At 38.1% G+C, this 25,818-nt stretch overlaps 1 protein-coding gene across 4 annotated transcripts in view; it reads right to left on the bottom strand.

Annotated features, from left to right (window-relative positions):
* tns1a (tensin 1a) overlaps positions 1-22,833 on the bottom strand; it is a 78,476-nt gene extending 55,643 nt beyond the window's left edge. For 3 of the 4 annotated variants that reach the window (XM_052559807.1, XM_052559810.1, XM_052559809.1), the window contains exon 1: positions 22,580-22,832. In XM_052559807.1, coding sequence (XP_052415767.1) covers positions 22,580-22,675 — 96 coding nt within the window. In that variant the 5' untranslated portion in view covers positions 22,676-22,832. Of the gene's footprint in view, positions 1-22,579 lie in introns of all 4 variants that reach the window. The other variant, XM_052559808.1, reaches the window with a different exon arrangement.
* Between the last annotated feature and the right edge of the window lie 2,985 nt (positions 22,834-25,818).

Genomic DNA, 25,818 nt, shown 5'->3' with positions numbered 1-25,818 from the left:
GGAAACAGATACTGTGTTTCAAACCGTGTAGCGCGCGGCAGAGAGGGAGAGGGAGCGAGAGACCTTGCGTGTGTGTGCTAATGTGCGTGTGTGCAAAGCGCATGTCAGACAGAGAGCATCCTGACTGGCCTGTTTCTGCAAATCAACCAATCAATTGTCAGTGTTGGCGGGCTTTTATCTCTTCTCCCGAACAAAATTAATCAGTTATGTCTATCTAGAAACAGGAGCACCATGGCAGAGGGAGAGTGCCACAAAAAAAAAAAAGTACACGAAAGTGTACCCCTGTCTTATAGATGTAAAACATAATGACAGTCTTGCTCAATCATTGCCCATGGCGGGTTATATGATTGCAAAAGGCATGTTGAGGTGAGTTGACAAGTTTCATTTCATCTGCATATTATTCAGGCTAGTTGCCAAGGCTACATGAAAACAACAAACTCTTTAGATCTTTTTAAAGTTGCAACGGAAATTAAATAAAAGCAGTTTACATAAATTGTATAAGCAGATTATATAAATAGTAAAAGTAATCTACATATTTAAACATAATTAACAAATAATTACATAGGCCTAGAGCTTATAGAAATAAAACTTTATATGCTATATCTTTTAGGGACCACAACATGTTAGGGAGGCTAAGCGCAGGGAAGGCTGCTCCAATATATCTCAGTTCTCCCATTCAGATAGGCAAAGTCTCACTCAGAAGGTGACTACAGCTGAGATGTATTTCCTTGACTTTTTGCAGGTTGGGATGTCTGTATATATATGGTTAAAGTTTATTTTAGGGTCTTTTAACTTGTTTCTTATTAGCATGCATATTACTAGAATATTAGCCATTTATTAGTAGGTACTATCAGAATTAAATTGAGGGAAGAGTCGTAGTTAAAGTGTTACCATATAGACACACACACACACACACACACACACACACAGTGGTATGTGAAAGAATCAAATAATTTGTGAAAATGTTAATAATTTATAAATAAGAGAGATCATACAAAATGTATGTTATTTTTTTTATTTAGTACTGTCCTTAAACTACCGTGTATTGAAACTAAACTCTAAACTCTACTGGACTCCAGCCCTCCATGAACTGAATTTGACACCCCTGATCAAGATGATCTGCTTAGATTCAAACTGAGCACCAGAATGAAAAAAAAAGAGATATAAGTGTCTTATAATGTAGCATGGTTGTTGGTACCAGTCAGACTGCTCAGAGTATTTCAGAAAATGCTGATCTTCTGGGATTTGCACACCGAACCATCATACAGGAGCATCTCAACCTGCAAAAGAAGTCAAGATGGGCTACAGCAGCAGAAGCCCACACTGGGGCCAACTCTTACCAGCTAAGCACAGGAAACTGAGGCTAAAGTATGCACATGCTCACCAAAATCTTACGCTATTTTGGCCTCTGTGCTAAAGAAACGAGGCTATTAGGCCCTCCAGCCCGTTTAAAGCACTGGCCCGCACTGGCCTGACAGTGGAAAAGCAGCTAGTGTTGACGTTACAGTTTCTCGAGCCCTGATAAAATGGAGGACAGCGGACATGGATGGAAACTAATGTAATTCAGAGCTGTCAACCCCCCTGGCCTGGTCCTATAAAATGTGCATCACACTGCATGATAATCAAAATGGCAGGCCTAGTGAGACAGACTTGGTTTAAAGGGAATTAAAAAATGAACAGTGGGTAGATCCTTAAGCGTTGCATTTTTACTCACACAGTACCCTTTTAGCATCATTTTTCGACGTGGAGGAGCCTCCATTGTTTTCAGTTGTTTGTCTTAATTGAATCGTTTGCATACATTTCTAAAAAAGAAAAAAAGAAAATAAAAAGGTATGCTTTCATTGGAGCTCCTAACCCCACCCCTATTTTATACCTACCCACTTCTGAACAATATAAAACAATTAACTGGAATATATAAGTGCAGTCACAGGTATTTATTGCATAAACTGAACATAAACAAGCAGTAAACAGTAAAGTTATTACAAAAAAGTCTTCTAAATCCATACGATACCTTTATGCAAAGAAAAGTTTAAAAATGATCCCACTCCGTTACTCTCACATCTCATTCAAAAAGATACTCCGTCTCGTTGCGCATGACATATTTGGTCACAAGGCACACAGAAGCCAATAGCATTTCGCAACCAAGGCTGATGTATGGCTGCTTCTGCCTGCATTTTTTTAATTTGTGATGAGCTGTGATGAGATGAAAAGTCATACCCCAACATATATGGTTAATCACAACATTGTTCTCTCTAAATTATCTAAGTAAAAATTTTCATCTGGGGCTTTAAAGCATGGATCTCCTCATAAAAGTGTTTTGTGATACAATATGAACACAATAAGTTCATTGTACTCATTTTCTTATGTAAGTACATACTGTAGTAGTTAAGGCCCACCAGATATAAAGTAGTACCAAATATATGTATATATGATATGATCACATTATATTTTTTACAATAACTTTAATGATTCGGTCAAAAATTATGAATTCATAAGGTCAAGACTTTGTTAACCTGTCATTTTTATATCTGAAAGGGAAAAAGAATGTTTTACTTACTGATGGTTTCAATTCATGTTTGATGAAATGACAGCCACAAGGCCAGTCAAGCACTGCCTTTGAAATTAGGACCACCTTAAAGGGTTAGTTCATCGAAAAACCAAAATTATGTTATTAATAACTCACCCTCATATCGTTCTAAACCCATGAGACCTCCGTTTATCTTTGGAACGCTGTTTAAGATATTTTAGGTTTAGTCTGAGAGCTCTCAGCCCCTCCATTGAAACTGTGTGTACGGTATACTGTCCATGTCCAGAAAGGTCAGAAAAACATTATTTGTCATTGTCTTCTCTTCCGTGTCTGTTGTGAGAGTTCAAAACAAAGCAGTTTCTGATATTCAGTTCGCGAACGAATCATTCGATTTAACCAGATCTTTTTGAACCAGTTCACCAAATCGAACTGCATCGATTTAAATGGTTTGCGTCTCCAATACGCATTAATCCACAAACGACTTAATCTGTTAACTTTTTTTTTTTATGTGGCTAACACTTCCTCAGAGTTAAAACAAACCAATATCCCAGAGTAATCCAGAGTAATTCATTTACTCAAACAGTACACTGACTGAACTGCTATGAAGAGAAAACTGAAGATGAACACCGAGTCGAGCCAGATAATGAACAAATGTGTTACTCAAGCCATACCTACATATACCACCATATACCAAGTTCATTGAGGAACCAATGCAAGTGGGTTTTGCCAAACTCTCAGAGAGTGAAAGAGCAAGATGACACCAACTTCATCTCCGTTTCTACTGTGGTGAACCCGGCCATCGCTGTCAGGGATGCCCACACAAGGCCCGAAGTCCCATTATGGTAAATATGGAACACTTCTTTCTACCCAGTAATCAGTCCTTCAAACTTCCCCTTACCTTAAAACTGAAGAACTGTCCGTGTCATTAACAGCAATGATAGACTCTGGAGATGCATTAAATCTCATTCATTAGGATATCATCTGGAAATACAACACATCGTTTCAACCTTGTAACCCACCCAAAAAGATTAAAGCCATCAACGAAACTGCAATTGTAACTGGAATAATTCATCACTAACCCTACAAATCGGTTTACCAAGAATCCATATCCCTCTATGTCATTGACTCCCCTAAGTCCTAAGTCCTAACTCCCTAAGTCCCACAAGTACCTAGGCAGTTACTATTACTATGATGACCTGGCAGAGGTCTTTGGTAAATCCAAGGCAACACAACTACCACCTCATTGTAAGATTGATTTACTCCCCAATGCCATGCCTCCCTAGAGTCATGTTTACCCTTTATCTCAAACTGAAACCTAAACCATGGAGGATTATATTGAAGAGGCTTTGAGTTCTAGATTTATTCAGTCCTCTACGTCCCCAGCTGCAGCAGTGTTCTTCTTTGTGGAAAAGAAAGACGGAGGACTGAGGCCCCGTATTGATTAAAGAGGATTGAATAATGTCACAGTAAAATTCTGCTCCACCCTGCCACTGGTTTCTTCAGCCCTGGAACAGCTCTGGGAAGCAATAATATACACCAAACTCGATCTACAGAGTGCACATAACTTGATTCAAATTAAGGACTGTGACGAATGGAAAACTGCATCCCTCAACACTAGGGGTCACTGTGAGTATACGGTCATGCCATATGGACATGTCAACGCACCAGCTGTCTTCCAGTCTTTCATTAATGAGATCTTCGAGACTTGTTGAATCAGTACGTAATTGCCTACATTGATGACATTCTTATATACTCCAATTCAGAAGCAGAACATGTTAACCACATCAAGACCATCCTCACTTGGCTCCGGAAGAATCAACTGTACGTCAAGGGAGAGAAATGTGAGTTTCACGTCAGGCAGACATCATTCCTTGGTTATCACATTAGTCATCAGGGTGTCAAGATGGACGAAGCCAAGGTCAAGGCAGTGACAGAATGGCAACAACCATCTACCATTAAATGACTTTTCTGATTTCTTTTTGAGCTGCTTAATGAGCCGTTCAGTCAGGTATGTAACTGAGAGGGAAAAGTTACAAGAAAGAATGTAAGGACAAAATAAATGTATATAATTTTATGTTTGTAGTTTATTTAGAATATATTTATTTATCCCACAAAATTATTTAATATTCACTTGCAAGTACAGATAACATTTTATTTGGAACAATCAAAGCTGACTTTTTTTCATCATTACTCCAGTCACACAATCCTTCAGAAATCCTTTTAACAATCTGATTTTCTACAAAAAAAAAAAAAAAGTATTGTTATTATTAATGTTGAAAAGAGCTGAGAATATATATATATATATATATATATATATATATATATATATATATATATATATATAAAATTTATTTATTTATTTTTATTTTTTTGGGGGGGATGTAAATTGAAAGAACAACATTGTTTGTTACATTTGTTACATTTACATTTATTTGTTACATTTTTATTATTTACATCAAGCTTTTGAATGGTATAGTGTATATTGTTATTGAAACTTCAATATATTTCACTTGATTATCCACTTAGCCAGGAATTATAGTTTGGAAAAAGTCTAACTAGTAAAATGTTTACACTTTATGAATAAAAAAAAAAATCTAATTCAAATCCTGAGGTAATCCTCATCACATCTTCTTGGGGTGAATTATGTCTTATTCCTCTCAGCGCGAAGCAAACTGTAAAATGAAAAAAACTTGAAGAACAGTTTCGCTGCTTTGTTTTTTGTATGGGCGTTTATAAGCTGTGAGCTTCAAGTGAAACAATATAATCGCAATAGCGCGTTCAGCACGTGGGGTTGGTTGTATTAGATAGAATGAAGGGATACGTGAAAAACGGACATCATGTTGTTTTTATATGGATTACTTTATCACAGAATATTTGTTTTCAGCAGCACTTGTTTAGTTTAAAAATAGACGTCAAGCTTTCTATGGATATATCTCTCAAGTCACTTCATTGAGTTTTAACTGAGTTACAGTTCCATTTAATGATGCCTTTCTAAATGAAGATCACAGTAGACCAAGGCTGCAGACAGCACACCTTGTTTGTTATCTTTATTTTATAAATGCACAAAGTTTTGTTGTTATTATGTCTGTATACAAATGAAAGTAGACCCTTCACAGATTCGATTGATGTATTGCTCTTATCTGTATGATCAAAACTAAAGTGTAATTTAAGTTCTTTTCAGGGGTTATCAGGAGAAAATGACTCATATACGCATATACGTATATGAGCCGTATATGACCCATATAACGCATATACGTGGGGATCGACTCAAGAGGGTTAAGTTTATCTTGGCCCTAATCCGCAAACACCCTGACCACATTCTGCCATTCATTGCGGACGTAGAATTCCCCTATAACCACCAGCTCTCAACTAGAAGCTGACAATTTTCCAGGATTCCTGCGGGTCATGGGATTGGGAACAAAATCACTATTAATCACGGGATTTGGACGGGACAGGAAAAAAATGTCAGTTGGAGTTAGCGGGACCATGAATACACTTTGATCTCCAAATCTCTTTATACACAAATTGGCTATAGCCTACCTTTTATAAAAATAAACTATAAACTAGGGGTGTGCGATATGACGATTTTTGATCGTGGACAATAAAAATATCTCGACGATCTGCTCTTGAAGACATATCACAGTATTGTGCTACACCGCACATTCTATCAGCTGCAGTTCTGTTGCCTCCATCATATATTGAACAACGCCACATGCATTCACAGCAGTGTTAACTCAGTGGTAGAGTTACTCTCTCATTTAGATGTGCTTTTCACGCTGCTCTGACCTGTGCTTTTCTGAGCGCCACATTCACCCAACCAGAGTATGTGAGCGGAGTCGTGTGATTCTGAATGGAGTGAGGAGCAGACTTTCAAACTTTTTGAAAGTTGGAGAGTAGTGGTTCTCAATCGTTCCAAGCGCGCTCCACCACCGCTCCATCACGAGTACAATTGGATCTCTCCAATCAGAAGGTTATAATGATGGAAATAACTGAGTGGGAATTTAAAGGTTAGTACTCAAGGAGTTTGTCTGTTCCTTTTACTGAATATTTTCAGGTTAAAGCATGATTTAAACAGAGACAGCACACTCATATGCAGTCGCTTTCACAATAATTAATTCAAACAAATTTAAACTTACAGTGCTACTTCATCTGTATCTGATTTTGAATGAATCTGTAGATAAAATAACTGATGAATATGTACTGTTATTTTCCTCACAAAATTTGCACAGCAAATCTATCTATCTATCTATCTATCTATCTATCTATCTATCTATCTATCTATCTATCTATCTATCTATCTATCTATCTATCTATCTATATATCTATCTATCTATCTATCCATATTCTGAATGGTCTCCAGTGGAATGTTGTCCATCAGAACATCTGTGGATTGTTACAGACGTGTTGAGGAAGGGAATGTGCTACTCACTCTTCTCTCCACAGTGGATTGATAATATTTAAGTCAGGTAATCATCAGGCAAAGGTTTACATTCATATTGGTGCTCCAATAAAACAATCATTATTTGATGGTCGATATTGTTTACATTTGAATTATATTAATTGATCTGTCATTGTTTAATGTGTTAACAGTGTTATGAATTTTGGTTGAGTCAAGGATGCCCTAGCAGCATTAAGACTGTATAAACTGCATGAACCACGTCACCACGTGGCAGAAAGATTATGCTTCCAGCTTTGGGAAAGGCCATTTTCTATTCTAGCATGACTGTGCCAGAGTGCCCCAATCAAGGTCTATAAAGATATGGTTGAATGAGCTTGGTGTGTAAGAACGTGACTGGCCCACACAGAGCACTATATATTGCAGCCACCACACTAGCCATTATTTTTAACTGAAGGAGACATATGCATGTATCTTTAGCTAAGCAGCATGGAAAGCCACTTCTGGCATGTTTACATTCCACGGCCCAGCTGGAATAAACATAAACACTGACTAAAGTGGCCATATCAGAGCCATAATGTGTTGCAGATGTGTGCAGTGTAAATAAGTGGTTATCCATCCAAGCATTAATGGCAAGGAAAGCCCCTTATACTTGAGAGTGGCCAGGTATGAGATGTTTTGGAGGTTATGGTACATTAAAGAATGATCATGTGTTTTTTGCATATGCCAGGTGACTTGTGAAAGCAAAGCAAAAAAATATAAAAAATAAAAAACCTTTTCATTACAATTTTGCAATATATAAATTTTTCTAATTGCCTGAAAATTGCCTCAATTCGCAATTTCAATTTGCACAATTTGAAGGGTAATGGAAACACAGCTAATCAAATCACATTTCTTCCCCATTCTTATGCTGAGTTTGAAATTCAAAAGTTTGCCTTGAGATGCTGCCGTGTGATTTGCTGATGAGATATTTAAGTTAACAAGCAGTTGAACAGTTATATATAATAAAGTGAAAAAAAATAATAATAATAATTTATACTAATAGTAATGCTAAGGATGGCGATTATGATAACACTTTTATCATATGGCGACAGCGATATCAATAATAATTATTTTAGTAATAATAATAATAATAATAATAATAATAATAATAATAACAACAACAACAATACACACACGTGTGACATGCACCCACCACATACCACACCTCTCCTGTTATTTTTTTTTTGTGTGTGTCAGTGTGCCAAAACTAAGGTGGTGCATTAAAATTAAGGTGAAGTGCATTAAAATCAGCATTTGGTGCATTAAAATCATGTGTGGTATGTGTTAGATGTTGACTTGATTTGGTTATATTTTTATATTTTATATATCAATATCATTATTATCATCATAATTTCCTTTATCCATTTATTTATTCATTTATTCATTTTAATCATTTAATATATACGTTATACCATTACCACCCTTATATCAAGCAAATTATCACATCGTCATCATTCCATCACTGTTAAATGTTTCTATGATATTTAAAATATTAATAACCATAATGTCAATAATAATTATAATAATGAAAATGCTCACAATATTACTAAAACCTTGTATAAATGTATAATAATAAATGAATACATAATTAATCGGGATGAGTGTGTCAGATTTGTAATAAGTTAGGCACATCAACCATAACTCCTTCAAAAACAGCCAGAAACCTTGGAGTTAAGATTGATGATCAGCTAACTTTCTCAGACCACATTGCTAAAACTGTCCTGCAGATTTGCTTTATTCAGCATTAAGAAGATCAGGACCTTTCTTTTGGAACATTCTCCACAACTCCGACTATTGCAATGCTCTCTTGGCAGGTCTTCCAGCCAGTTCTATCAAATCTTTACAATTAATTGAGAACGCGGCAGCAAGATAAATTTTTAACCCTCTGGAGTCTAAGGGTATTTTTGGGGCCTGGAGAAGTTTTGTCATGCCATGACATTTGTGCTTTTTTCAGTTTCTTATAAACATCTAAATGGCTAAAGTCTAATCTCACTGTAATCAGCACAAACTGTGCTATAATAATATGTGAGCAGCATGTATGTACATAATTTTTTGAGAAAAAAAAATGTTATGCGTGGTTAGTGAAAAACTACAAATGTTAGATCACTTCAATAAGGCCATATAACACATATAGAATATTGGTTCCTGGAACTTTTGAGAACTGGAGCTTGTAGCCTAGAATTTTTCTTTCTAAATTATGTCAAAAATCATCTTGTTTACTCACTCACAGAGAACAATATATATGACCCGTCACGGAAACCAGTGACACAAGTCGGCAGCACAACTTTCGAGCAAAATGAGAAAGAAGCGTTTTTTTTTCTTCAAAATTTGTGATTTTCGTTTTTTGGCAGAATCTGTTAGTTGATATCACAAAGAAGCCTCTCCGTGTATAAGATAGCAGTATTGGTATATGTGGCAAGGGGGGCGTGGTTTAGCGGAATCTGCAACGGGAGAGAGACGGGGGGAGCAGAGCGAGGCGTAAGTAGGTCAAGTGCAAATAACGAACACGTGTATACAGTATATTTAAAAGCTTACATTTTGACGTTGAAATCAGCTTGTTTGTTCCTAATGCTACACAATGAAATCAATTCACCAAGTTTTATGTAGAAAACCAGCAAATAACAAATAAAATTAGCATCAATATGTACTTTTTGTTTACATAAACATTAAAATAACAACATTAAAAATGATGGCCACATTTGAAAGATTAAATATTTTTTATAAAAAGATAAAACTCACATGTTTCAGCCTCTAAATCATTTTTATAAAAGTCAAAAAAGATAAATTACTGACATTTACAATGCACATTCTCCTTTATTATTAATAGTATGCGGTCTGATACCTTGGCTCAGCAATGAGACAACCCAAACACTAATCGGGTAAGGTCAAACAAAGCCAAGGTGACCTCAATGTCACAAATGAAAACAGGGAAAACACTACACAAAATTTCCCCTGACAAGCAGGCCCCGTCCCCCAGCCAAGAGTCCAAACCTGCAAGACTTTTATGCTTGAACTCTGCCAATGTGACCACACAAGACTATCTGCTCAGACTATCTGGCCAGCATGTCCTGAGGACATTAAAGGAACTCATCCTGGGAGTGGCCTCACCAGCAGGACAAAAAGGATCAGACCAGCAGACTCCTTTTAACTACGAGCGGCATGAGAAACCAACAAACTACCAGAATGCCCTCCTACTAAGAGAAATGCCCAGATCTTGGCCAACAGTCTCTCACAACAGAGACATCCATCCTAAAGCCAGACAGTCATGGCACCCAGACAGCACATCAGTAGACGGCTGACCACCCACAACAGGCCAAAATACACACAAAGCCAACTCCCCCGCATCTGTCCATCAGCTCCATGAGACTGTACAGACTGTTTACACAACACAAATGGACACATGGTCTCTTTTTACCAACATAGACCTGCTGTATTGTTTTGAGCAATGAACTTTAAGCATTCATAGAATTGGGCTCAAGTGGGGGAACATTCACCTTTCCAGCCAGCCAACTTATCCGAAGTGCACTACTAGGTCCCAAAGATCAGGCCTGACATCTCGTCTGGTCGCGAGAACCCAGTCTCAAGGTCAGACCAGCCTACTACCCAGATCTTTGCTGGCCAGCCACTGACAACTGGGCCAGCCATTCCATCACCAAGTAATGGCATCACCTAACCACTTCAGGTGATGGCTGCACCTCCAGGAAGATCCAACACCTTTCAGCATACCAGTCACCACACAAACCCGGTATCAAGACTACTGAGGAACCCAATCGAAAAGGGGGGCAACCAGGAAACAGCATTTTGGAAAACAAAGCGAAACTTGGAGCTCTTGTGACATTGAAGTAAACCCAAATTGTATGTCACTTGCAAAACCCCTGCCACTTCAGCCAAACAGGTCACCCAGACAGACTGTCAGGTCACAGAGGTCACAAGAAAATCTCACAGCCAGCTATGAGAATATGGCCTTAAGCCTCACACCCTTCGAAGCATGCATCAAGCATACATCAAACCTGCCTTCACAGGCAAGGGCATGAGCTTTCCTATGAGGTCTTGTTGTCAACCATGGTGACAGCCAAGGACACCTTAAGCAATATAACCAAAGCTCAACCTGCTACTTCCTGGTTCTCGCAGACCTCACAACCCCCTGAAGAAACCCTGTCAAGTGAAGGAACTTCCTGCCAGACCATACCAGACATTTGTGAATAAATGAGATTCCAGTCCCAGCATATACAAAACGGGGTTGCTGTTCAGCTCCACAGACAGCGTGATCAAACCCTGAACCACGCACCTTCAAGGGAATGGACTCAAATTATGCCAAGCTCAGCTTCACACACCACCTCCTTGGCTAGGAAAAAGACGAGAAGCCAGTCACGCACCAACACCTGGCCCAGGCGTGCAACAACATCACAAGTAAGCATGATCTGATCATCTACTTGAAGGTGTAAGGACACTCAAACAAACAAAGTCCTGACAGGCCCTTGCCAAAACTGGTGCATTGCATGGTGAGCTATGGTCTCAACCATGACCTACCAACCCTCCCATGACATGACAGCCATAACCCACAGGAGACCAACTTTCACTTCCATGATACCCACCTTGCAGCCCTGGCACTAACCTAACGACTATCCACTGATAGCATTGCTTAAATGTAAACCTCTAACACCTCATTAAGGACTATTCTTTGTCACCCCCCTAACCCCTCCAACCAACCTATTTCATCAGCTCAACTTGTTGCTACTCCATCCCTCAAACTACTATACAATGTCAAAAACATGCTGCGTGTGATAAACAACATACTAAAATATGTCCCTGATGACAACACTACACCAAAGCTTGTGGTGCAACAATGACAAAGGGGGGTCACAGTAATGTATGCCCACAACGCACCATGAACTGGACATACAGCATACTAGAGACACTTATGAGACACTAAAACAAGTGGCACACTTGGCATACAAGTGTGCAAGATGTGGTGGAATATCAAGTCCAAACAGCAAACCCAAACCACAAAGCGCTACTACAAAACACTCCACTTTTGGATGCAATAACTAAAATGACACTTAGCTGTTCCACCAAATATGGGCTTATAACACCATACAGATCTGTGTTAGTCCTCACTTTCCAGTCTGCCTGCAGGGAGGAGATGTGAACACCTGGCTAAGAGGCAATACAGATAACCGCAAGGAGCTAACCAAGGTCATCACTTTTCTAAGCTACAACTTCACAGTCAAGCTGACACTAAGCGACAAGCACCGCACCCATCTTTAGAAGAAGCTGACACCTGCCCAAAGCTGCACAAACAAGCTGGCTGTGAAAGTCCAGGGTGATTTCAAGCAATAGAGTTCCTGAGAAAACTATTGCACATCTCACATTGCACAGACAAGCTTGGAGTGAAAACCCAGGATAAAACCAAGGTACTAGATGAAGTGGAACAGAAAACAAAGGAAAAAGTTGAACAGCTCCAATAAGCCCTTGCATTTGCTGAATGTGACTGACAAGAATTAAAGGAGAAAACATCTCCAGTCTGCAGAACAGCTACTAGAGAAATCCAAAACTGACCTTAAAACAAATACTCTAAGATAAATGCTAAAAGAATGCTAAAAGAAATTAGAGCCAAGAAGTGCAGAGCCCTCATCAGCATTACCACAGATAAGCAGAATGGAGTCCCCAATGGAAGAAGTGTATGGCTGCAAATCAAAGCATCGCCAGCCTTCACCAAAGAAATCTTCCTTTCTAACAAAAGATGAAAGCCCACCTTGCCTACCCCCAGGAAGGGTCCATCCTGCTACATGTCGACCCTGAGCAAAGCGAGATGGCGTTTCTCCTGAATCTAACCATCACTGAATCAGACAACATTTACAGACTCAAAGACATTATCAATGTTGAATTTTGGCAAGGAAACACTCACATCAGGATACACACACCAGATATGGTAGCCTACCACGACAGTAACCCACAGTTATACCTGGCCTCAAATCAGCGAATGTGTACCCTGACCAAAGACATTCATTATCTCTGCCCCAGCAAGCTTTTCCTCCAAGACAACAATGAAGGAATCTGAAGGTTACTACCCATGCAAAGAGAGACACTGCCCAGCTGAGGACAAGCATCACATTCAAGTCACAGAAACGCAAGCAGAGAGTGTGGGAAATCAGTGGCTCGTCAACACACCCAACCGCACTGCCATACTGACCTATGACCAGCATGACACTGCCACCTGTGTCAGCCTGGCCAACCAGAGTACATGGATTCAAGTGCCCAAAGGTGCCATCCTCCAACTTGGGGACCTGGCACTGTACAACCAATCAAGTGAAGAACACCAATCCGAGGTAGAAATTCCAGCCTTCTTCAAGGACCACAATCTCACCCTGGAACCTGAATTGGAACTGAGCATTGAGCAAGGGGGGTCCCAGGTGACTGACATTACCCCAGTCAACACAGCCCTCCAAGCACTGTCTTGGCTGCCTGTGCAGACCACCTTTCCCATCGCCCGATCCTGGACATCTGCCGACATGGCACTTTGCTTCGCCACAGCAATCAGGTACACCTTAAGTCTCAGCCTTGCCTTTGTGCTGTTTGGCAGAGTCAACAGGGTGCAAAGGTCCTTGAACAGGTGCACAGCTGCCCTTCCTCTACCTTCAAATGGAGCCACCAGAAAAAAAGGGGCCCAGGCGGAGACAATGCTGAACCTGACCAAGGTTAACATCCAAGCTGATGGTCCAAAGGCTGAAGAAAATTAGAAACCACCTGCCATCTAACAATCAGGATCCACCTGCCATCCGATCCTCATAATCAACCTACTCTCCAACCATCATGATAACTGTTGTCTGATGATGTTTGCAGGTGAACTTCATCAGCCAAAAAGGGGGGATTCTGTAGCATCTGCTTAGGATCACGTAAGATCGTTTTAATGTTAATGTTTAACAGAAACTCTTTGCTCCTCTCCATTGGACTTCAAATGCATTCCAGGAGGAGCAAATGATCCCTGTGCCAGGCACCAATGGCATGACTAGACCAGTGGTCTGTCTCCATAATTTCTAAACACATCACACAATCTGACATAGACATTTTCTTTATTTTAGACTAATTTAAATTAGTTACAAATGCATCTGGTATATGCATGTGTTGCCAGTATGTTTCCCTACTACATTCAGTGCCGTCACTCCCTACACGCAGAGTACGCAGTCTGCGTAGGGCACCAACTCCCAGAGGGGGCACCATCCCAGTTGCTCAAAAAAAAAAAAAAAAAAAACTTCCGCCATTATCCCATCTGCGTTCGCGACCGCTCACACCTCATGTTTGCTGAATATTCATAATTTATGGATGAACATCAGCAATATGGCGCAGAGAAAAGAAAGCTAAAGAAAGTAAAATAAATAAATAAATAAAAAAACGGCATAAAGTTGGCTTGACGTTGGAGGTTCAAGAGTCTCAAATTTAGGGACCGTCTCTAAAGTTACATGCAATATTGGTATACACTTTTCAAACGTCAGTGGCATTTGAGGAGAATGACTTAAAGTCATAAAAACAACTGTAATTGTTCATTTAGGTGTCAGCTATAATGCACAATTGAATTTAATGTTTGATATTTATTAAAATAAACTGTAAATCATATGTAAATTATTTTACTTTTTCACATGGGCTCAAACACAAATTTGAAGCTCAATAGCATTTGAGGAGAAAGACTTGTAGTCATAAAACAATTGTAATGTGTTCATTTTGGTGTCAGCTACAACACACACCTTATACATTTTAATATATATTAAATAAATTATAAATCACTGCTAAATTTCCTTTTGCATGATTTCTTAATGCTTGAGACTATAAAATAAATTAGAGTCATAATAAAGTTATAGCCATAGGTAAATGTCGAGAGTAAATAATCCAATTTATTCATTTACTTTTTTATTTGATTAAATAAAATTATATTTGTATTTTCACCTCATAGTAATTGTTTTTTTTTTCATCATCATATTTGAGGAAGGGGGGGCACAACAATACAGTCTTGCTTAGGGCACACATTTGGCCAGCAGTGGCCCTGACTACATTAGTCTAGTTACCACTGTTTATTTGCATTAGTTAAGCTCTAAATGCTAATATTCAGTTGTATGAATATATCTCTGGTTTAATATCTTCTAAATGTTTCTTTCTTGGTATCAAAATGATCTGCTCTTTATTCCTCAACACATGATGTACTCTATGTGATTATGAAATGCATCTTACTGTCTGTGCCATATTTTGGGTAAAGCTACACAATTTAATCAGGACAGTCATAAAGCATGCAAATGAGATGTCACTGGGACAAAGAAACACTTTCCTGCTGAAACTAAATGCCTTGTTACTGGTCAATCCAACCAAAAGGGGTGTTACCGGGAAACAATATAAAACCTCTCCCACATCCAAAAAGCAGCATCTCTTAACTTGCGGTTCCCTGAAGACACCCATCACCTTCCGACTCCCTTTCTGGGGGAGTCCTATCTTCTGGTAGTTTTCAGCAACTTTGTTGATTCACTTCGAAGCAGTCATCCCATGGAAGAAATGACAAAGGTTTTACTCCTCACAGGAATCTACGCATTATACATGCACTGGGACATTTGACTCAGCAACTACAGAATCAATGCAAGTAACCACTTGTTAACTAATTAGATTGGCACTTTGATCCCGTTTAATTAAGGTGATGAGATTATTTGATGGTTCTTAACAGGTTGTAATTTAGTTGATGAGTAAATACTACTATGACTCTTCACTCTCCTGCATGTGAGCACTCTCTCTCTCTACAATGTGCTCTCTCTCTCTCTCTCTATCTATGCCTTCCTTGTGTTGGCATCAGTGATGAGTGGAGCGAACCAAGATCTGTGGGAACGGGGCGATGCCGGTGGAGTGATTTGAGAAATGAGCAACACCTGCTCGACCCACGGGTCACAGCATCTATGTTTAATGTGTGTATGCTTGTGTCTAGTCAGATGTTGCATATTCCCCTGTAGTTTAGTTTAATAAACATCCATATGTATTCACACTTGGTTGTCTGTGTTTGCCGCTCATGGGACAAAGTCACTTTTTTCCTGCAGACAAACAAATTATTTTATTGTACCACAAGTAATTCCTGAAGATGGATATAATTAAAAATAAACCATTATGATGAATTTCGTCCATCTAACTATGAGCTAATTTGTTACACTCCTAGTTTCTGAGTTGGATTTACCCCTGTGTCTTGGACCTAATAAAGACTATTTAGTGTATTCCATGGCTTTGTGTTCCTTCCGGCAGTGATTGTGACAGTAGCACATACTAGATATCTGCATAGCATTGCATTGACGCATACTTTCTTAAAATGTTAGCACACTTTACCCTATTTGACATCTGTTTGTATAAATTAAATTCCATCACACATATACGTATATATTTTTTACATTTCTTTTAAATATTTTTGTATGCTATGCTATTTTCTTTCACTTGTTTGAACACTTGAATTATCATTAATTATCAGTAGTAGCCTAGTTATTAGTGGATAACACATGTTGGTAATAAAATAAATATTTTCTTGCAAAATAAAAATGCATCTATAAGTAGCATACTTTTTTGCCTGATTTCTTTGAATTATATATTATTTATATTTTTACGCTATATTAAGCTCTTTCTTGGATGTATACATTATTAAATAAATTCCTTCTTTGAGAGATGTGTAGTGGGAGCCTTCACAAAGCTCTTAATGGATGGACAGTTTAAATTCAGGGTAAAACATGCATCTTAGTCCCCCTCCCTTTAAACACACTCTCCCACTTAAAACCAATCCTACTCCTTCCCAGTGAGACTGATCAGTACATCTGGGATGGAGTCTATTCTGTATTCTCTTTGACTTAGGGTAAATTCACACCTCTTTTTTTTGGTTCGATTGAATCAAACTCAAGTTAGTTTCCCCCCTTGGCTCGGATCTTTTGGGCAGGGGTGAATACAGCAATCACACTCTGGTGTGGACCAAACAACCATACCGAGACCCAGCTGAAGAGGTGGTCTCGGTCTGTTCCAAACAAACTTTGGTACGGTTGAATGGATGAAGCAATGGATGACCTTTAGCACACATGTTATTTTGTTTACAGTTTCTGGTTCACTTGCAAAAAGGGCAGTGTGAAAACGAACCACAAAAAAAAAAAAAAAAACTTTGTATTTGGTCCAGACCAAAGCAAGTGAACTAGCACACTTTCCTGGTGTGAATACACCCTTAATTAAAAAAAAGTTCTGGGATAAATGGGCTGACAGATCTCTACTGGAGGATGAAGATAGGGGGCTGGGGGGAGGGATGTTTTATTATCTTGTACACTTACAACAGGGAAAATCCCCTTTGAGCAGCCTGAGGTTAAATGGATTGCTCAAGGGACGTTAATGGTGGTTGAGCTGAGTGTCATATTAATGGATCCCTTTCAAATGTCTGAACACAGTATAACAACATGGATCTTTAACCACCCACAAGGTGTACATTTCTACTCTACCGGCCAAATCCTCTCTGCCCGTGGTTCTTTGGCATGCATTCTTATTTTAGCTAAAGGGCTCATCTTGCAGAAAGGCAATGAGGGGTCAAGTTCAGTTCAGACAAGAGTCATATCCAGCCCGAGTCGATGTAAATTAAATGTGTGTATTTAGCAAACTGGAGTGTGAGTCTGCATTAGGATGGTTATAATGATTATATTCAATACAAACAATATTTTAAGTAGCAACAACACACATAAATTGAGCTATACAAAGTCAAAGGAATTCTTTGCATTGAAAGCACTTTTTAGTAACCAGCATTAAAGACCAATGGATCATGTAACTGCTAATGAACCACACGCACAAAGCTGAGATGACATTAAAGTAGTCACAGAAAAAGAGGTTTAAAAACAAAACAAATTTGGTTTTAGCACATTATTTGCATTAAATATTTAAAATTTCACACTTCTGCCTTGAGGGAGACAAATTATTAATATTATTTTGTCTATATTATCCACACATTTACACCTACACTAGTTTGCTCCATCAGCATTTTTTTTTTTGCCACATTTTACATTTGCATTTTGCAAATTTAACGCCTTTACACTCGCTGATCATTATTCTCACTCCTCTTGCTAATTCTGCACATTTCCTCTGAAAATTAGTAAACAAACTGCTGCTTTTGTTCTGCTGTTAAATATGCCTTTTATCTACAGTATGTTCACATTCAACACTAGTGCTACTTTGCAATGTTAGTTTGCTCTGTCCTTTGTTCTGTGGTATTGTACCACACTGTTTGCACATATCCATGTTTTGTAGTCCTAAGTATCTGTGTAATGTTTTCTAATCTTATTTAATTTAATTATTTCTTATTTTATTTAATATAATTTAGTCAGTATATTCTAGATCAGTCTCATTGTTCTGTATTGATTTTATGTACTCTTGCACCACAATCTCTCTTTGTTTAATTTCATTGTGTCCAAGCTGTATATTGCTGAAATGACAATAAAGCCATTCTGTCTCTAAAAAATCAAATCCATTTTCAGCAAATAAATAGTACATTGTTAACCCTTGCTGTATTTTCTAGGGTAAATAACTGTAAAATAACCAGTGTTTTGCTGTATCTTCTGGGAAAAATATCTTACTGTAATATGAGGTGCATCTTTAAGAATTTATGCAGCTCAAATAATAAATTACAGTAAATTACTCTATGTACCCATTACAGGTACCAACTGTAACATTAATCAGTAAATTACTGTCCTCCGACACTACTCGAGTGCATTACGTCACATTATATTGTGAAGTGTTCACATATTCAGGCAGAAACCAAGGATTTATGCAATATGTATTAACACACATACACACGCACTGACTGCCTTATCCTAAAAGTGAAGGTGCTGCCTCTTTAAGGCAGCCTGGAGGTCAAGTCATTTGTTTACTTTTCAGCTTGCATCGTTTAGTCAACCAGTTGCAATGTTTTCACGTTTTAAGCCTTAAAATGGAAACTTACACAAGGAGTAAGTAAACTGTTCAAATATAAGTGAGGTTCCTAGAATACTTTATGTGAAGTTAAATCGTTATTTCCTTTGTTTCCAGAATGCTATATGGTTAGCTGAGTTTTGAGCCTCTCCTCAAAACTTTGAGTGACATACCCTGGTGCTGCAAAATATTTAATTGATCAAAAATTTACCAACTCAGATTTTTTTAATTTATTTAGTAATGTTTAATTTATTCATTTAATTGGTTAGTCAACATTTGCCACAATGTACAGATGCAAACTGTGCAATGTGCCTTTCCACCAGCTTAGTGTTTTTTATGCATATAAAAAGACACCAACATAGAGCAAATTTTGCCTGTGGAATGTAGAAGTGCCCTTGTACATTTAAGACATTCTCCTCGTTTAGGTCTCATATGCACAGAAATCACAGGCAGTCACAAAAACAGGATAAAGTTATACATAGGCATCCACAGGCGAACCTTCACTGTCAGGTCCTAGCGTGTGCATGTGTGGCGTGTAATTTTTCAGAGCTATGCTTCCACTTGCAAATCATACGAGATGGTAGAAAAGTTTGCTCACTCCCTTTAATGCACTAATTTTTATTTAAATAATTAAATAAAACTATTAAAATAAACCATTGTAAAGGGAACATTGCTACATTTTTGCTGAATAATCCTTTTTTTATTTTGTTTTCAAGGAAACTTCCACCAAGATGTCAATATAGACTGAGCAAACCCTACCAGCAACACCAAGACTCATCATGCTTGGTAAGCATAAAATATATAGTAAACAACCTATATGTTTCTTTGCAGTTTTTATGGTGACTTTTCATTTTTCAGGAGATAAACTTCTAACCTCATCTAAGTGGATGGTCAGCATTGAGGGGAAAGTGAAACATTGCATTGAAGAGAAGCTGGATTTTGCTGCAGCACTCTCTGTGCTTTTTGGTTGCTTTTATTTTTTTTAATATTGAGTACCAGGAGTCAGCCAGTGCCACACTTGAGCTTATTCAAAGGTAAGTGTTAAAAACCATTAAGTCCAATCATGGTTTTATTTAATGAATATCTTTTTTTGCCAATATGTATTTGGTGTTGTACTTGGTTCTCATAATACAGGTATCTTCTTTTCCTTTTTTTTCAGCTGCAAAACTGGGTCTACAGTTAAAAGAAATGTTCAAAATGTGAATCCACATGTCCATACATTTCTGCAGAGCCTTACCGAATTTGAAAAGAAAACATCTAATTAAGTAAGCAAAAGCAGTATTTCTTAAGACTTTCATTATAAAGACATAAACTGGTAATTAAATTTTTGTTGAATAATTACAGCTTTGGAACAACATGTGGGTCAATGGTGACTGAGTATTATATTTTGTCACTACATATTTTGTGTGTGTGTGTAATATTGTAAAGGAAGAAAACATTATTTCTATTTGGTTATAATTTTATTGTAAATATTGATTTCATTAATTTGCTTTTATTGAAAATATGCTTGATTAATTAAGTTACTAAAATACACCGGCTTTGTTGTTTATTTATTTTACTTTTGTTATTATATTGTTAAGGAAATAAGAATACTTGTATTTTGTTTATAATTTTTACTGATGTTGTAAGATGTTATTTAGCCAATTCTATAGATAATGTGTTTTTTTTTCATTTTAGTATATGTTCTGATTTGTTTAATTTATGATATATTTCATGTTATTTATTTGTTTTTCCAAAATTAATAAAATATATTTGTATGAACATTTTATATGCATTCTCTTATATAAATAAATAAAATATTGTCATTCTGGTGTTACGCAAATATTATATACAGTAAATTTATATGCAGTATTATACTGAGTGGTTTCGTGTAATTACAGTAAATAACTGCCAACACTCCTGCCAGTTATTCACAGTAATTCTTTATTTATTTAGTCACCGTAATGTTTCAGTTACAGTAAAATACTAGCAACATTGTTGCCAGTTAGTCACAGTTAAAGATTCATTACAACAACTAGCTGGCAACAGTGTTGCCAGTATTTTACAGTAAAAAAACCCCGGTAAGGTCTAACAGTGTACAGCTATACAAACCCATGAAAAGAGTAACTTACTGTGTGTATTATTGAACATATTTAATTGCTGATGCTCCTATTTTTCTTGGCCTTTTATTTTGTAGTTTTTACAACTGACAAACAAATGAAACAGTTATCTTGTCTGATCAGGTAAATGCATTGACTGTAATGTCAAGTGTAACATACATCATTTTTTCCTTTTTAGATGAAGATAATAAAAGGATTTATCTTCTCAGTTTTCTAATATTAGCACTTATAACTAAATCATATTCTGAGAAATAAGTGCTTATTATTCAAGTTGGCTGCCATTTCATTGAAAAAACGTAATAATAACATAATAATAACTGCATCTTTGCTTGCACTTCAAAATGTTTTAATAGTTATACATGTAATATTAGAATGGGTATGTGACCATCTATTTGAATTTATGGTTAAGCCTTTTTTATGAATTTATATTAGGCACTTTGCATATTTTCAAAGACTGTTGTTGATGAAGATGTGAGTTGTTAGTAATCCAGCTTTTTATTTTATTTTATTTTATTTTATTTTTGGCTGGGAAAATGAGATAGCACAGTGATCACTGATAATACAGTTAGGATACTGCTGAGGACTGAGATGAATGTATTGTACAAAACAGCACTGTAGCTGAAGGGGGGGGGGGTGCTTCAGTAAGTAAAAAAGAGAGTGTCTACACAGAGCAAGAAATGGTGATGTGTTGATCTGATAGCTGATGTGGAAGTTGGATGAATAACGCTGGGTTAAGTTCTTGGCAAGATCTGGAGGATGGGGAAATGTACTGGGACAGATGGGGGTGGGGTGAGTGGTACAAGAAAAAGCAGTAGTTCTGCGGCAAAATATAGGTATTTTTTTTTCTGCAAGCACATCAGCACTGACAACCACTGAGGCATGAAATGAGTAAAATAATGAAAACTTGACCCCTAATCTGACCACTCTCATTAACTTCAGACTGGGAATTTCATGCTACAAAGCTAGCATGCTCCACCAAACACACTCCTAACATGTTTTGGGGTTGGTTCAGCACAGACACCCCATAAAACTCTAGTTCAGTAACATAAACAAACAATCTGGTGCAAAGAATTCACAACGTATCCACATAATTACTCCTTGCTTAAAAATGGCAGCCATTAACTCAGCATAAACCTAAGGGACCCTTTGCGCCGGGGTCCTTTTAATCTCTAAAACGTTGGCAAAAACAAAATATGGGGGTGGTGGAAAGTGGGAAAGTGCGGACATGTCAGGTTTTGTTATCATAGTGATTCAATACTCGTCACAAGTAACACTATCTTTTTAACAAGAGTTCAATTAAAATGACTATACACAATGCACAGTAGGACAGTTTTTTGAACACAACACTCTGTAAACCCACGGAAGCAGGACAAGATTTCACTAAATACTTAGACAATTTTTAACATGCACTGAGCAGCTGAAAACCCACCACAGGTAAAGGAAGGCTGAAAAATAGGGCATGTCTGAATGACCAGACTGTTGTCTGGTAGCACTCAAAATCAGGTGACCCCAGTTTGTTTGTATGAATTGGAATGAGTCAGTACAGTGCAGGTCAAACAAATGCAGCCTTACCTTATCTCTCCTAGCTGCTCTCAATGGAAAGAAACAAGAGAAGAGGAACTTCCCCCAGCTAATCACTGCTGCCAGACACCAGTTTAGCCGGGCCATGTTTGCCTCCTTCTTGTCACTCTCTTTTGCTTCCTTAAAATCACCTTTTCTATTCTGTGCTTATTCTCCAGATAAATCCAATAGCAGAGAGCTGATGGGAGGACAGATCCCTTTAGCTGCAGAGCAGGTAGCAAGAATTACCCTGCTCTTGCTTGCACACGCATTACCTTACTCAGTGGATGCTGCAGCATTCTGTCTGTTGAAGGAGGATGAGGAGGAAAGAGGGAGGGTGTGAGAAAAAAAAGCAGAGAGAGGGAGGGAGAGAGAAACATGCAGTGGGAAAAACTAGAAATAGCAGAGAGGCAAGTTGCTTTTAATGAGGAGGTAGAAACGAGGAAAAGGTTTGAGAAGAAATACTGAATGTGTGTCAGAGAGGAATACGTTTTGAAGGAGAAAACATTTCAGTGATTAACAGGAAAAACAAGGCATCATAATCTTAAAAAAATTGATGAAGTAGGACAGGAGGCAGGCTAAGATACAGAAAGAAAGGGGGAAAGTGATGGAAAATGCAAGAGGGAGAGTGAGTGAGGAAGCCAGAAATGAAGTGAATTTCAGTCTCTGAATTCAAAGCAGACAGAGTGTATGTCATCAGGCAGCCTCACATACATGCACACAGATGCACACACGCAGTCTCACACGAGGCTGTACGAATGAGAGGAGACAAGCAACGTACCGTGTGCAACTGGGTTTTTGTGGAAAGCGTTTATTTTTTTCTTTTACCTCTATATGTGTGCCTTTGTGGATACATTTGTGAGGTCTGTGTAATATGCGCTCTTGTGTCAAGTGCTCATCCAACTGCAGGTGCACCGCACCACTGCAGAGTCGCCACGCTTCACTAACAAACGTACCCTCTCACTGCATAGAGGGTTGGGGGGAGGGGGGCAGGATTAATAGAGAGCAAGCAGAGAAACGGCGAGAAAAGAGATGCCAAAAATTGCCAAGAGGAAAAAGCAGAAATGGGGGAAGAGATACAAATACATATTCAAATGCTCTCTTTTTTTTCTTTTTTTCCCCAACATTTTTTTGGGGGAGAATTCATACCTCCAAAAAGACTAATTCAGTGGCACTAGTGAACACCATATCATTAATAAGTATAGAAAAAAATATAGATACTGATGCAGTGATTGTAAAGCATTAGAAAATGTATGCGATTGGGTGCTGAATATATGCTTTTTAGCCCATCTGCAGCATCTACTTCATCGAAGCTAAATCCATCATTAACCACAAAAGACTCCCATAATCACTGTGCCGCCATATTGACTGTGCTGTCACATTCACTTTAAACGTGGGGTGTTTTTTTTTTTTTTTTTTTTTTTATGAACAGACCTTGTGCCAGATCAGAGATACACGAATCTCCCAAGCTCCCTTGCCAAAAAAGCCGCCTGTTAGTCTAGATGACATGTACCACAAATTTGCATTGCAGATTTGATTTGATCGTATTTGCTTTGGCATAGATTTCTTTGGGGTTTTGAGAAATGTGCTTCATGAAAAGGATGAGGATTACCGAAACAAAAGTTTAGGCGGAAATGTTCATCTAATCTTGCCAACCACAAAGCAAGAGTAGGCATACATGACTTCTTGATCACTCCAATGAAAGTCCTTTGCAATTCTTCTTCAAAACTGCATTACCATTTTTAGGCATTTTAGACACTTTTTCTTAAGGACCCTGAAACTTTTTCTAGCTGGCCATCCTACAGTATGCCTGTTAATGCTATATCTATTTACGCTTATCTATTATTCTTCAATGTCTTAGAAAGAGTTAAAGTTCTACAATTTAACTGTAAGTGACTTGTCTTCCCTAGGATATCATACGTAAACCTACTTTTTTTGGTTCTCAAAAGATACCTTCAATGCTGATCATGCTCAACATGATTAAAATACTAGTAAGCTCTTCATCCTCTGTATGCTTTCTTTCTTCTTGGTCTTCAGGTACACATCCTCTTCAACCTGCTTGTTTGTACAGTGTCCTTCCGTAGTTCCTCTTCTTCCCTTTCAGGCACTCTTCGTTTCATTCTCTTATGTCATCTGGAGCTGTTCTTTATCCCAGTCATTTTGTTCTAGGGCTGTCGTTACATTCCGTGGCTATCTCTGTGTCTGCTCTGAGATTTCTCATCAGCCGACTCCAACGGAACTCCATTCATGTGTTCCTATTCATACTCATTCTCAGAACAGGTAAGTTAAGTTCCAGAAATTGTTATGCTTACATGTGCCCTTTTATGTTCCGTTATTTTTTTCTTTCTTTCTTGGTGTCTCTTGCTAGCCTGACTACGTCAGACTTCATACTTCCGCTCAATTTCAGTTTGCTTCTGTACTGAGTTTGAGATAGCAAACTATCTCCCAGATTTCCTCTGGCTCCAAAACAGACGTCCAGTCAATGAACAGAGGGTGGGCTGAGAGCCGTGACGTAAGCGCTGAATTTAGGATTGTAGTTTAGGTTAGGGAAATTGAAAATGACAGTGGACATAGAGACACGGGATACTATTCGCTCTGTTGTGGAGAATATTCCCGGCATTTGCCAACTGAAGCCCGAGCAAGAAGAGTGTTTGTTTCACATTTTGAATGGAGGTGATGTTAAATTAAAAAGTTAAATTTAACAACTGTTACCGATCGTCAGCGAGAAACTGGGGAGGCCAAAGTCCGGCAAGGCGATAATTGTGATTGTGAACTGCCATGTTCTCTCCAGTATATTGCTCAATGGTTTTGTTTTCGCAGCATTCCTGTGTTTACAGTGGAAGTTCGAGGCGGCTGAGTGGACGAATAACACACGTCATAACCAAAAGTTATGTGGTTGGCTTACGGGAAAACCAATGTTTTTTAACTTCAGAAAAGCAACCCCACGAGAAAGTAAATGCTTGTCAATTATGCCCTTCCAGACTCTGTCTACAAAACAAAGCTAAGTAGCAGAGTTTGGTATTACCAGGCTAGTCTCTTCCTTTTCTACAGGCAGAAAGTCACAGAGTAGCAACAGATTCTAATGAAGCACTTGTGTTCACTATTTTCTGGCTGGGTGTTTATTTTAAGTTACTATTTTATATTTTTCCTTCCAGAAAGATCTGAGTTTATCTGGACCACCTTTCTCTTTGAGATTTCGGACAAGAACTCTGCATCCTTGATGCATCTATGCAGTGTTGCCAACTTAGCGA

Source organism: Carassius gibelio, chromosome B6, assembly GCF_023724105.1.
Source record: "Carassius gibelio isolate Cgi1373 ecotype wild population from Czech Republic chromosome B6, carGib1.2-hapl.c, whole genome shotgun sequence".
Classification (NCBI taxonomy): Eukaryota; Metazoa; Chordata; class Actinopteri; order Cypriniformes; family Cyprinidae; genus Carassius; species Carassius gibelio.
The sequence above is the reverse complement of the archived record's forward strand: the minus strand, read 5'-3'. Positions and strand labels throughout refer to the sequence as shown.